Genomic DNA, 15,051 nt, shown 5'->3' with positions numbered 1-15,051 from the left:
AAAACATGTCAGTGTTGAAGCAGATGTGAATCAATGGTTTGTAATTAGTCTGTACGTTACGAATTACATACACAGAAGTATATTTTCAACAAAATTAGTAATATACCTAATTCCCTGGTGTCATCAGCTAGAAGTAGACCGAAACAAAACATAAGTTGCTGTTATTCATTTAAATGCCTAGAAATAAATAGGGCCTGTATAGCCAAGAGCAGTCTTGGTTCTTTAGAAGTGTTCAGTTTGAAGGCAAAATTGATTTTGAAAAGAAAGTAAAATAGAGGTAATCTATAGTGGAGGAACAATTTGTACTGTAAGTAAGAAATGCCTCATTGGCTGAGGGGAAAATTATTTTTCCTTTTTTCTTTTTCAAGGACTCAATGGGGATGACTACATTTTTAGGATTCACAGCTGCAGGATTTGTAGTTTTCCAGGGGAATAAAAGAATTCATTTGTTAAAATGGTAAGCATGTGAAGTAAGGGGAGATAAATATGCAGGTCTTCTCTCCTGTGTCTTCCCTTCTTCCTACTATCTTCACCTGCATTTGTTGTCTTAAGATGAACCATGTGAATATTCCTTCGCTTGTCTGATCGTGTTTCTGTTTTAAAGGATGTTAGATGGGAAGTATAATAATTTGGTCTTTTTCTTCTTCCAGTGAAAATTAAGTCACAGGGTGTATTAATCAACATAATGCTCAAATGCTAAAGTTGAGTAAGTTAGTTTTTGAACTATGCTATAAATCACCAGTAAGGCTTATTGGCAAAGATGTCTGGCAGACTTTACTGGAGTCCACCTGCATCTTTATTTGACTCTTGCTACTTCCTCATTTAATTAACTTCAATTTAAACACTGTGGAAAGATTTATTTGGTAAGCAGAGGAGGAGGTGAGAATGCTCTGAATTTTTATTTTTTAGCCTCTGTTTTTAAGAAGTGGACACAATTTACACAATTGTCCTTGGTTTGTCTGGCCTTCCGCTTTCCTCCTCTCCTCTCCTCTCCTCTCCTCTCCTCTCCTCTCCTCTCCTCTCCTCTCCTCTCCTCTCCTCTCCTCTCCTCTCCTCTCCTCTCCTCTCCTCTCCTCTCCTCTCCTCTCCTCCTTTCATTTCTTTTTTTTTTTTCTTTTCTTCTTTATTTTCTGCTCCTGTAAGATGTTTGACTTAACTGGGTAGCCTCAGCTGTGTTTGAGGGAGAGGTAACACAGACTTCCTTCAGGTGAGGTAACAGCAGCTGGCTATGCCTTCAGCAGTGTGATTCACAGTGAGCACAAGCATGCTTACACATTGATAAATCACATTTTAGCCCTGCTGCTAAACAGATGCCAACACCAGTTACGTAGATGTGGCTGCTTTACCTCAGTGCTCCCAGCCTGTTGAAGAAGATGGGCAGAAGGTGAAGTAATGGTGGGGTGTTTTTTTGTGTAGAACTGGACTATTTTCTGGATATCCATAGAAACCTCCCTGATGGTTGATAACCTGAAATTCTCGGAGATGTAAAGTCAGTGTCATATCATACAGTCCTGTCTGTATGATTTGATTCCCTGTGGACGTCTGGAGATATGTCTATCAAATACCATCCATTTGTGATTCTGGGTTTGGGCTGCAGTTTCCCTAGGGTTAATTTCAGATAGCCTTAATCACAGTGCTTTGGTGGTATGTGCTTTTGGCATAAGGACAATATAACTGTAATTTTAGTCTACAGTGCAGGGAGGAGAGAATAACATTTGCCAAGCATGTATCATACTGTGGGAAATGAGTTTCACAGCACTTGTTTTTTCATGTTACTTAAGAATCATACGCCCTTTCAGAAATATTGGTGTATTACTTTGATATTAGCTGAAATAAGATCAAATTAATATTTGAGATTTTCTTTTCAATGGAAAAGCTTTCTCAACTGGAATGATTTTTCGTTGTTATTTAGTGTTAAAGTAAAACTCTTGTTACAAAGTTTCAGGGGTAGCATGGACCTTGCTTCCAGAATTGTTCCCATTTCAACCATCTGACATCCCAAATCTTTAGAGAAGTTTATGAAGCTACAGTGTCTCTGTTTTAGCTGTGATTATGACAGAATTTCCACTACATTTTAAGCAGAGGCATTGTAGCACCTTTATATTCCATATAGCAGTGCACTGCTATTCTGTATGTAAATTGTGCTTTCAGCAGTTGTTATATTAAGTTTTGACACAGGTTTGCAACTCACAAGGCCCCAGTAATAACTGCTGTCAAACATTTTCTTTTTCTTCCTGTGTATTCTATCTGTGACTAGTCAGTTACTAACATGTGTGATATGAAAGCACAAATAAATAAGGATAGACATAAGAGTATTGTCTTTCCCTCAATGTAATTACATTAGAACTTCCTAAATTTTAAAATATAAGAGGAATTACAAATTGTGTAGTATATAGAACATAAACATAAGCTTCTACCTACTTTTAATTTCCTCTTCATTTTCTAGCAGTCAAAGTTAATTCTTTGAAGGTGCATAGGGATATAAAATAAATACTCTGGACTTATGTTCTGTAATCTAAAGAAAATTAGAATATTAAATGCTTTTATGCTAAAGATACGTTGAGGCTTTTTGTCGTTTGACACACTTGGCTTGGGATTTGGGGAAAATTGCATGTAAGTTGCTTTCCTTACCTGTTGATTTATTTTTCCTATACTTAAATTATTTTTCTCTTTCTAGGTGTGATGTCTATAAACTGAAATTTGAAGGGAAGACTTTTTATGTGTTTGGAGCTCAGAAAGAGGTCAGGTTTAATACTGTTACAGAACTTCTGTATTTGATTGAGAATCAACTAAGACATAGCATCATTTTTCAATGAAAAAATATCTAGACAACCAGTAATTGTACTTCCTATTGTACCTAAAATATAGAAGATGAGTAAATGTAAATATTGCTGGTGTCAAAAGAATGTCTAATTTGCAAAGGGTTCAGACACTGATCACTTAACATTCATGCAGTACCGTGTTGATTGCTCATGGTTTTGGTTGTCTGTGTAGTCCAGTTTTAGTGGACTTTAAAGTACTTAAGCTTTATCCACTCTAAAACATGAGCAATATCTGTATATGGTTGAAAATTCAAGATCAATGTGAGGTATTTTTGGCTAATTATGATAATCTTCTCAAATCTTGGTCAGCTGAAGAGGCTGGAGTCTGTCCTAGGTAGACAAGAGTTCTATCTTGCCATTGAACTTGTACAGATTTTTGCCTACTGGATGCTAGAATCAGTTCTTCCCCTAGGGTAGAATGAGATAGCTCAAGACTATGGCTTTAGATACAATCTTGGTGAGGAACAGAAAATGGAGGAAGGCAATAATTCCAGAGATATCAGGGGCTGTTTATGTGGTTTATTTTATTTCTGAAACAATTGCCTAGGCAATTTAATTATCAGCTGTGTATAAGTTGTATTTGTGTGGATGAATCACAGATTGAGGCTACACAGGAAATCTTGGTCTTCAGTGTGTCCGGTTCATGGTGATGCTGTCAGGTACAGATACTTCAATCTTTGAGAATTCAGTGCTTTCATTACTTTTATTTACCTTCTTTTCTTTGCACTTAGAAAAAGACTGTGCTCTCATTCCATACCTCTACACCAGCAGCCTGCAAGCATCTTTGGAAATGTGGAGTGGAGAACCAGGCTTTCTACAAGTATGTAAACCTGAAGTAATTTCCTATAATGAAACTAAAAAAATGTGCATGGGAGTAGAAGATTGTTCAATGTGAAATGTCCCATTTCATTAGCAGAATTCAAAATACAAAAAGAAATATGCAAGTTAATGGGAAATATTATTTCATTTCAAGCCAGTATTATAAAGTGTTTACAATCTGCACGAGGCAGGAGGGTTTTGGTGGTGAATAATTACACTTTTCCCACCACACTGTTTTTGCTTTCTGTAGTGTGTCATGGGATGGACACAGTACTGCACTTGTGTCTGGGAACATAGTTATTAAATTAGCCCTGCTGTTGAATACCTTTAGAATCATAGAATAGATTAGAATTAGAATGGAGAAATTAGAATGGAGGAAGAAATCTGCTATGCTTGATTCTCTGGGCTATCCTGCCACTAGGTGATGTTCTTCCACTCTCTAAGATTTAGTAAGAGTTGATTGGAAATAAAAAAAACCAAACAATGATTTAGGAAAGAAAATGTTCTTGGATACATTTTGAAAAATGCCAGCCATCTCTCTTTCTTTCTTTTATTAAGTGTATAAATAAGCAAGAAAAAAGGAGTGTCTTCCTCCCTATTCCCTAAAAATGAACTTGAAAATAATTCCTTATTAAGAAGCTTTTTCTGCCCTCCACTGACGTTGTTAGATCTGTTTATTAACGCTCCCCTTTAGGCACGTAGCTTTCATTCTTCCCACTTAGTCTCTCTTTACAGCATCTTGCATATTTTATAAAAATTAGTATTTCTGTGTTGGAGCATATCAACACCAGAGGGCTGCTGTAAGGGTAAATAATAACTAAGTAGGAAGAATGTGTCTTCTAACATGGATATAATGACCTACTTCATTTTGGAGAAGATTCCTTCTTTTGTTTCAACACTGATAATATATCAATATAAACTATTCAATTGATATGTTCAGTGAAGAAACAGGAAACATGAGCTGGCAAAATACAGCTCTTAATTCTGTGTTAACATCTACTGTGTTTGTGACAGAATTAATAAAAATATTATCAGGAAGTGTTTTCTGTTGGAAGTACGTGTAAATAGGAAAATAGTGTGTGGTGTTTAAGCAGTTTTATTTTATGTTAGTAGAAATAAATGGAGGGAATAGGAAACAATTCCCACCTAAAGGAAAGAAACTAGTGCTGAGGGAGACTCATAGGAATATCATCTCTCTATTCTTATTGCTAAATGGCTGTAATATTAATTGTTTGGGTTTTGGTCACATGTTCGTGGTGGGTTTGACCTTGAATAGGTGTCAGATGCACATGAAGCTCATGGGCTGGGATACAGTGGAAACATTGCTTACCTATTACTGTCACTGGCAAAACAAACTTGACTTGGAGAAGGTTAATTTCATTTGTTTTCTCACCTTCTTACTTTATTTTAAAGTGTCAATAAAGACAAACCTAAAAACACCCTTCTCCTGTTTCTTCCCAGGCTCAACTTCACTCCTTCAGTTCTGAGTCCTCCATGTTCTCCTTACCCTGAGCAGTACAGGGAGACAGGGAATGAGGATTGCAGTTAGTTCATATCAGTTTTTCTCTGCTTCTCCTTCTTCCTCACACTTTTCCCCTGCTCTAGTGTCCTTCATGAACTGCTCCAGCACTGGTCTCTTCCATGGGCTGCAGTCCTTCAGGATAAAACTTCTGCATTCCATGCTTCTCTCCATAGGCCACATCTCTTGCCAGGAGCCAACTCCTGTTTGGATTCTCCACAGGCTGCAGCTTCCCCCAGTGCATGTCTACCTGTTGTAGTGCCGGGTCCTCCATGGGCTGAAGGGTGGATGTCTGCTCTGGCCTGGTTTTCCATGGGCTGCAGGGGGCAGCCTGCCTCGCTGCGGTCTGCACCACAGGCTGCAGGGGAATCTCTGTTTTAGCTCCTGGAGCACCTCCTCCCTTTCCTTCTTCTCTGACCTTTCTGTCTGCAGAGCTGCTCCTCTCATGCTTTTTTTTCTACTTTCCAAATGTCTTCAGTGCATTACTGTGGGGTTATTTCTTCAGCATGATAGTTTTAAATTATGCTTGCCTCTTTCGATTTTGGTGGATCTTAAAATAGAACTGCTTTACTAAAATGAAGATTGGTAGTGGTATTCAATGGAGAGGAATCTGGCTGACAGATTGGAAAATAGTAATGGGTAGTATGTGGACTGCAGAAAAAAAACAACAATCCTCCAAACAAGAAACTGAAGCCAAAGCAATCTGTAAATACAGGCTTAGGAGAGTACTCTTGAAACAGCAAAAGTTTTCATATGTTTTGGAGAAACTGAGTTGTATATGTGGACTGTTTGTTAGTAATATAACAGCATTAGATAAATCCTGTCTATCTTCTGTACGAGACCAGCAAAGTATTCTAACAAGATCACAACAGTCATAGCCAGGTTGTATAAGTAGTTCATGATGATGACTCTATACCTTAATTAGGTTTGGTCCTCTTGTCTGCTTAGAAGAGCTTGAGATGTGGGATTTAAAATAAGGTCATCATCACATGGCATGTCTTGAAAAGCACAACTTTTAAGTCCTGTCTCAATACAGGCTCAGGGTTGACTGTTGCGATTATTTTCAAGTAGATATGGATTATAGGAGGTTATCTATTAGGATCTGGGAATGAGAGATTCCATACAAAATCAATTTGCCACTTTGAAGGCAGAGAACGTCAAGGAGTTGGTGTGTCTGAGGTACTCTTTCATGATCCTTGTGATGAAAGACTGTGATTAAAAGGTAGCTCTGTACTTCATGATTACAGAGAAGCAGTAGCATATGATACAGGCTGCTAAGAAGTTGACTGTATGGAGAAATGCAACTACTTTGGGAGAGAAGCATTACTGCTTCTTTATTAAGTGTTTATTTTACTAGTGAGAAAGTGGAAATATCCTTATCTTCCCATAAACAAGGTGGTGTTAGGGCAAACTTGTCCTAGGGGCTTACCACTATCTTTCTTTCATCCTGTGAATGAAAATCCCTAGAGATACAGCAAGTGTCTGCATTTAATTTTCTTGCTTTCTTATCCAGGTAATCACTTGGTTTACATTCAGTCTTCTGTGCTGTCTAAATTATTATATGTGTGCTTTATATTTTAATTTGTATAAAGGCTTAAAAAAAAATTGGAAAGCTCAATTATTGAATATTACTTTGTGTTATAAAAGTAACAAAGCTTGTAGTTTGCCTTGTTCAGTTCTGCTTATCAGGTTCGTTCTGTGCTGAAGATGTGACAGACTGTTATTTTTCTTCAAGGTATGCAAAATCCAGTCAAATCAAGACCATGTCCAGTAGCAAGATATTTTTTAAAGGCAGTAGATTTCGATACAGGTACGTGTTTGCTTTTCTTTTTCATGGTGAACCGTTTCACAAAGTAAGAAAAAATGTCCTCAATTATTCATGACAGATGGAATGCTTTTCCTGCTTGAGGATCCATTCACACTTAATTCACATTCACACCTAATATTTTGGCTCGGTTGATGTGCTGGAGGGAAGAAATGCCAGACTGTAGTGATAGGACAAGGGGTGACGGGTTCAAACTTAAACAGGGGAAGTTTAGATTGGATATAAGGACAAATTTCTTTACTGTGAGGGTGGTGAGGCACTGGAATGGGTTGTCCAAGGAAGTTGTGAATGCTCCATCCCTGGCAGTTTTAAAGGCCGGGTTGGACAGAACCTTGGGTGACATGGTTTAGTGTGAGGTGTCCCTGCCCGTGGGAGGTGTCTCTGCCCATGGCAGGGGGGTTGAAACTTCATGAGCTTAAGGTCTTTTCCAACCCTAACTATTCTGTGATTCTATGATTCTAAGTCAGGATTCGAAAGATTTGCTGTTACCTTTTAGCATCACTTAGTAAATAAACTGGAGGCTGCGTGCAGACTTTGTCAAAGATCAGTGTCACCAGAATAGGGCTCCATTTTGATGGAGTTTCTATAAAAAAAAAAAGATGCATGGCCCAGTCAGAGATTGTATGACCCCTGTAACTGGGCAGTCATGGACAAGGGGGGCACTAGGGGCTCAGTCCAATCACACCTAGCATGCTACTGCAAAAGGTTGCTTTTTTTAAGTATCTTTGGAGACAAGTGGTCAGCATAATTTTTAATCTGCAACATTGTATTTTCACTACATATGATTTTTTTTTTTTTTTTTTACTTTTCCTTTTCCACTTTTGAACGTAACTTAATTGTTCATGTATGTATAGTGCTTTGCATTTCCTTGAATATTTATTTCATGTTTTAATGCAGCGGAAAAGTAGCCAAAGAGGTTGTGGAGGCAAGCTCTAAAATCCAAAGGGAACCTCCTGAAGTTCACAGGTATGTCTTGACATTTGATATTAAAGTTTAAGGACTGAGGAGGATTATTGTTCTCTTCAAGGAAATTCTCTTTCCTTTACTGTGAGGTGTAATGGCTGTCATTCTGAGCTTCCATAGTGAGGTATGTGTGTGAAATGTGTGTGAAGCTATATGTGAAGCTGGGTTTAATCAATCAGTTAGATAAGTAGCTTAGATTATTATCTGGGTTATACATATAATGTTATTACATGATCATGATAGAAATGTATGTTCTTATTTCATTCGTAGATCTTGCCTGGTTTTGAAAGATTCTGTGTATGTATATGGGCATGTTTAGAAGTGTATTTGATAGTTTTTCATAACACAGTCTAATTAAAAATCAAGAAGTTCTTTCCTGGAGGCATGGGTAGGAGAATCAAAAGAATGTAACTCCCACGGGTTGAGATAAGAACAGTCCAGTAACTAAGGTATAACACAAACCACTACTGCTCCCACCAATAATAATAATGATAAGGGAAATAACAAGGGGAGAGAAAACAACTGCTCACTACCCGAGGACTGATACCCAGCAGTGACCTAGCCCTTCCGGGTAACTGCCCCCAGTTTATATACTGGGCATGATGTGCTGTGGTATGGAATACCTCTTTGGCTATTTTGGGTCAGGTGTCCTGTGTCTGCTTCCTTCTGGCTTCCCCTGCTCCCTGGCAGAGCATGAGACTCACAAAGTCCTTGGTCAGAGTAATCATTACTTAGCAACAATTAAAACCATTGGTGTTACCAGTGTTGTTCCCAGTCTGAAAGTCAAAATCACAGCACTGCACCAGCTACTAAGAAGGAGAAAAATGACTGCAACTGCTGAATCTAGGGCAACATTCTACAACCCTCTTTTTATTGTGATATTTTTCAGGGGTTTGTGTGTGTGGTTTATTTTTAATTGAATATGGGTATTTCATCTATATTTGAGAGAAAAGTGGATTAGCTTTACTAGAGGATAGAAATATAGTTGCAGCAAATATTTTTAAGTATGTTTTCAGCCCTGTAATGTAATTTATAATAAGTACTTGCAGGGATGCTTTTGAACATACTTTTGCAGATACATTTGAAAATGGGGTGAATGACAGTCTAGAATGTGTCAACTGGAATACAGAAGGCAAAATAGAGGTCTACCACTGAGGCAGGGTAGATTACTTGTGCACACAAATGTGTTTTAAATGAAAAAAGTTATTCACGTAAGGAAATAGCTTATTGTCTTCTTTCTGTAGGGTTTCTGTTTTCCATAGGATAAGAAAAGATTTTAATGTAAAATTATTTTTTAATCTTGTATTTTACTTCTGTTTGGTTTCAGTATTTAAACTGTTTTGAACATATTATTTAAAACTCTTAGTGTATGTGAAGAAACAGATCAGAGGAGAAATAAGTTTGTAGAGCAATGATGTATAGATTTAACACCCATAAATAATAATATATATTTTTAAGGACTCACCTTCTTAAAATGCTTGTATTTACAATATTGTGATAGCTCTAAGTTCAGTTTTTTTAGAAAGACTAGGAAGAAATCTAATGATTTCAAGTGTTCTTATAGCATGGGTTTTGAAATGGGAGACAGAGGTAAATAGCTTGTCCTTGCACAAGTCATCAAAAAGCATAGAAAATATTCAGCTCAAAAAAAGCAGGCTTTAGAAACAAATTACTCTGTGAAAGAAAATTTGGGGATGGGAAATGGTAGTTTTTCAGATGCAAAACATCTAGATGATATGACTGAAGGTAAATATATATATTTTTATATATATGTATAAATTATTTCTATATAAAGTTCAAATCAGTGGTATCATGGCTGCATTGAGCAAGAAATGTGCAGGTGTGAGGAGGTTACTGTTCAGTGTCTTTGTGTTTGGATATTACACTGAAAGCACTACAGACTGAAGATCTCTTGGAATGTGTAGTCGTGCAGCATTAATGCAGTGGCAAGTTCTTCTGGAAAGTACACACTAAATGATTTAATATTTTGCTTCCAGACCATGCCCGAACAAGGGATCTTAGTAAATAAGTATGAAATAGGAGCCCAGTGTGTGCTCCATAGCACAGGTTCTATTTTGGATTAGTTTTTTAGCTCTTTACAGCAAGCACAAAGATCAAGGGATTGCGTAACAAGCTCTTGGAGGTACCATTGAGTTGGAATGCTTTAGTTACAGTAATTTGAAAAACTTCTTTGGATAGTGAAAATTTAAACTAAATAGTTATTAGAAACTGCTTACAGAATGCAAAAGTGGACACAAGTAGCTTTCAGCATATGTTAATAAGCAAGGAATCATGGCAATTGAGCAAGAAAGCTTGTTTATCCCCACTGAATATTTAATGACATGTAATGTGACCTAGAGTAGGACATGCATCCCAGGTTTACTTAAACCTTCAGCAGCACACATCCCTTCTTTTCACTTGCATAGGTACTTTGTTGAGTTTGTTAATCTATATGTAATTTTGAGACTGTGCAAACTTGAAATGCATTTTGTGAAACTTCAGCACTGTACCTATGTACATTTGAAGTCAAGTCAAATCCTCTTCCCTTTTATCTGTGCTGTTATCAAAAGTAAATATGTTATAATGTAATGGTTCAGATTCATTGCAGGACTCTTGCTTCAGGCCTGGATCATGTAAGTCTTAGATAACTTATTCTAAAGAGCCATTTTACATTTTCAGTAATGTGATTTTAGTCTAATGAGCCTCATGACTGAAGTGAATCAACAGCATTCCTTGAATTTCCCTGAGAAAGTTCAACACTTGCTACCAGGAAAGCCTGTTAAAACCAACTAAGACAAGAAAGAAAACCAGTCTGAACACCTGGAGGCATGGCGTAGAGACAGTGCCTAGGGTGGGTGAGAATGAGAGCACTGTCTATGTGTTAAGAGATAGACAGTGAAGATGCAGTCGTTCCTGCTTTAGTCTTTAGTCTGCAATGCTCAAACCATAACAAATCCTCCCTGGGGGATCATTCCTGGAGGCAATGCAACAACATGAGGAAAATGTTTTATACGCTTTCCACCTTTGCCTTCCTTGAAGCCGAATGCTGATGTGTACTGTCCAGCATGGAGAGGAGCAACATGCTGAAATCCTATGTAAGGTGAAGAGGAGTCAGGCTGTGTAAAAGGAAGCAAACCAGCACAAAACCTTCTCTTACACTTCAGATATTGAAAGATTTATATCTGCGGAGAGTTCAATGTAACATGGTTTAAAGCAGTGTTCAGCGTGCAAAGCTTGTTATGGTAGTTGAAGGCCTAGTGTAATTTATGCAAAATCATTCTAAGATGACACATTGGACTTCAGTTGTTTCCTTGCGAATAAGCTGATGCTGTTTTCCCATTCTTTTAGAACCAGCATTACCCAGAGTCGCAGCTCTCCCTCCTGGAACAAGCAACTCATAATCAACATGGAACCTCTACAACCTCTCCTTCCTTCTCCCTGTGAGGAGGAAGAGGCTCCTTTAGATGAAGGTGAGTCACTTACCTGATTCATGCCAAACACTACCAGTATTTGTTATAAAACGTATGGAAAAAGGTATGTTACTGGCTCAGGGATATGGAAAATTTCTTGTAATTTTTATGAGAAGTCCACTATTAAGCCTCTGCACATCATACTGAGAAATGATCACTAGCTTAAGGAGCAAGCCTCATGCAAGATACATTGTGGGGAAAGTTACTGCTGTTAAGCTTTCAGTTTTAGAATCTTTTTTTAGATTGTCAGGTGAAAGGAGCTTAGCAGGAAATAAGTAATCTTAGCATAGCACCATTTTGCTAAATACTATCTGCAGTTACTCAGGAGTAAAAATTGGCAGTTTACTGGTAGGTACGTTGTTTTTCTTGCTTCCCTTTACTTTTAGATTCTTTCTGTTCTAATGTTATGAAAAACCCTCTGCTAATTTAATTCCATTGACAAAAAGGGATGTTATTTGAAGGTCACGAAGGAAAGATTCTCCGCTAATTTAATGTCATTGATAAAAGGGATGTTATTGGAAGATCAGCTTGAATGTATTTTGTAGAACAAGGTTTTCCATGTATTTGTTTATTCTTTGATATTATAAAAATCACATTCAACACTATCTTTTTGAGATTCAGCCATTACAAAGAATGGTATGAACATCTTAGCCATCTTAAATGAGGAAAACTGCATTCTTCCTAATAAAAAAAAGAAAGCCAACCAAACAAAACCTAACAGCGGTGTTCTTACTTGAGTTTCAACACTGAATGTAGTAAAAACAGGGTGAATTAGCTTGTCTATGTAGTTAGCTTGTCTGTGTAATTACTAGTACGAGCTGCATAACATGCAGTTAATTTTAACAATTACTTGTTTTCCTCTGCTGTGAAATACCTGTATCTGATAACTTGCTTTCTGGCAGCAAAATACCAACACTGTGTTCCTGCTGGGCGGTTGCCATGACCTCAGAGTGGCAACAGCTTGCTGCTTGTAAGACTGCTCTGCCACACTTACAGCTGTAAGCACTGATATTCATTTTTGGAAACGGCTGACTTGTTGCTATATGCTCAGCAGAGAGTGTTGGTTTCAAACGTGTATTACGTAAGTTTGAAAGTCACATTTCTTTTTAAATTGTTATTACTACTACAATTTAACAGAAACATTTGCTGATGGGTTTCCTGTAGAATGTTATGCATAGTTAAATACTGAGACAAGGGGCTTTTCTCCAAATCAATACCACTAGCTGCTACGTTAACAGTATTTAGCTCTCTTACAGTATTTTGCTGTAGTGAACTTGGCTATATTACCAAATTGCAGTGCGAACAGATCTCACAGCTCTCTGACACTGATGCTGGCTCTCTTCCCCACATGCACTCAATCCACTTCTGTGATTCCCATCTTCTCCCTTGCACTAGCACTAATCACCTCAGAGGGAACTGGGAGAAAGAGTTAAAAGGAAAAAAAAAACAAAACAAACCAAGAAAAAATGCCAACCAACCAAAACACGCTCCCCCGCCCCCCCAAACTCCTTACTGTACCATGTCCCATTACTCCTGGCTCAACCTTTAAGTGGCTTACCAGAGAGGATCAGGCAAAATCTTGTTCAAGGCCAAAGCCAAAGGCAGGAGCAGGAGTAGGGAGAAGGGAGGCAGCTAGCCCTGGGGCTGACTGAACTGCACTGGAAAACTGTTTTTTGTGCTACATGTGAACAGCCTTGGCATCTCTCTAAATGTCCTGGCCTGAGACGGGGTGCTTTCTAAAAGGCCTGCCGATGCTGCTGAGAGTATGGTGTAGCCCTGCCTACTGCAGATGTCCCTTCACTGTGTGGGTTGGCTAATGCAGCTTCCAGGACCAATGCTTTGGCGTTTTAGCAGCTTCAGCCTGCCTTGCTCTCCTTGGGATAATCCTTTCAGATGGAAAATAAAAACAGCTGGAGCTCATACGAAATTCTGTCTATCATGCTGAAGTGAAGCTGTTCTCCAAGAAAGCACAAATTGTCCAGTGGTTTTGCAGACATGTAAGAAAGGATATGCTCATAAATGACCATTGTTTTTGACAAGAAAGATTTTAGATGCCTGTGATACCACAGTAATAGTTACTTTAGCATTTGACACTTATGTAAGAGGATTTGAAAGCAAGTAATGGCATTTTATTTTTTATTAGAATGGCAAGCATAAGTATCCTAAATTTGTCTATTGGTGTCTTATTCTTCCACAGGTAAATCTTCAATATGCACTTAGAGGCCATATACAGGTGTTTAATTACTAATTTAAGCTCCTAGATTTGAATTGGTATTCTTACCTAAATGTGCTTTTATTCCTGTTTTATAGTTATGTAACTTTACTTACCTAAGAGACTGACCATCAGCAAATACATATTTTATCAAATTAATAAACTAGTCTCAACTAGTCTCAAGTCCTTGTGCTTTAGGTTTTGTAGGTCATCTCTCATTCGTTTGTTGCTATAGCTTAAGATTCTTCAGGCTCTCACACTGCTTGTTACTGACTCTCGTTTTGCACTAATGTCCATTCCGTCTCCAGAAGAAAGAGGCATGGTATTGTAAAGATGCATCCGTAAAATTACTGTCGTGTGTAGGAAGTTATCCTGAGAATTAGATTTTACATGTGTCATTGTCAGATATGGTTGGGAAGATCATTTTTATGTTTTGAACCTAAAAGGTATTCTTCAGAAGTCACCTACCTAGAGAAGTGTTAAGTGTATCCAGAAGTGTGATTGCAAAATTCATCTTTGTCACAGATGGCAAAATTAGACCCTTCCAGTTGGTCCTGTTAGGTCCTTTGCATAGTCGCATTCCATATGCAGTTGAAAGCATTGTATTTCTTTTTTTTTATTGATGTAAGAATTGTATGGCTGCCTTCTTTCGCCTTCTAATTCGGTGAGACAGATTGTTGCCTATCCTGATCACTTGGCAGTTGTTTTGCAGGTGGTAGATCATTGTCTGGATTTTCCATCACCACATGCTATCAGGGCTTCATGTATTTGAGTAGTCCAACACAAAAAAAAAAACACCAAAAAAACCCCCAAAAAACCAACCAACAAACAAAAAAACTAAAAAAAAAAAAAAAAAAAAAAAGGCAAAACCACACCTCTTGAGTCACAGGATATTAATGTGGGTTTAACAAAGTGATGAAAACTCAAGTTACTTGATACCTGTGTGCTCAGGTTTCTTACATGAATTATTTTCCTGGTAACATTGACTTTGCCTTTGGAGCAACAAAAGGGAAAGTAGCATGCTTCAGTAGTTCTATTAATTGATCTACCTTGTACTGTATCTGAGAAAAAAGAAAGTTGATGTCCTCATTGATCTTTTAAGAATTTGTTTTTCTTATGAAATGGTATGCTTGTGCATCTGAGTTGTGTACAGAGAGCTCTTATCCTTTAGCAAACTTATTTTTGTGTGTCACTCAAATATAAGAAATATTGCATTAACAACAATTAATTGGCATGAATGACACTTAACTTTACACTGTAGAGTCTTTGTTGCATCTTAAAAGCATGTATGGGAATAAACATACAGCAGCTACTACCAGACTAGATGTGTCTGCGTGTGAGTTCTCACCTGTGAAAGCTTTGGTTGTAGACTAGAGGCATATGGAGCTTTTATGAATATAGCTGAGGCAACAACACATGAA

The 15,051-nt window shown here is 37.7% G+C and overlaps 1 protein-coding gene across 1 annotated transcript in view; it reads left to right on the top strand.

Moving 5' to 3' along the window:
- FRMD3 (FERM domain containing 3) overlaps positions 1-15,051 on the top strand; it is a gene marked incomplete at both ends in the record, with an annotated part of 139,313 nt that overhangs the window by 112,036 nt on the left and 12,226 nt on the right. The window contains 6 exons of the mRNA XM_080638309.1: positions 369-457; positions 2,678-2,741; positions 3,554-3,642; positions 6,896-6,970; positions 7,883-7,951; positions 11,297-11,418. Of these exons, the coding sequence (XP_080494435.1) occupies positions 369-457; positions 2,678-2,741; positions 3,554-3,642; positions 6,896-6,970; positions 7,883-7,951; positions 11,297-11,418 (508 nt within the window). The remainder of the gene's footprint in view (positions 1-368; positions 458-2,677; positions 2,742-3,553; positions 3,643-6,895; positions 6,971-7,882; positions 7,952-11,296; positions 11,419-15,051) is intronic.

This window comes from Psittacula echo (assembly GCF_963264785.1).
Source record: "Psittacula echo genome assembly, chromosome: Z".
In the NCBI taxonomy this organism is placed as follows: Eukaryota; Metazoa; Chordata; class Aves; order Psittaciformes; family Psittacidae; genus Psittacula; species Psittacula echo.
The sequence above is the reverse complement of the archived record's forward strand: the minus strand, read 5'-3'. Positions and strand labels throughout refer to the sequence as shown.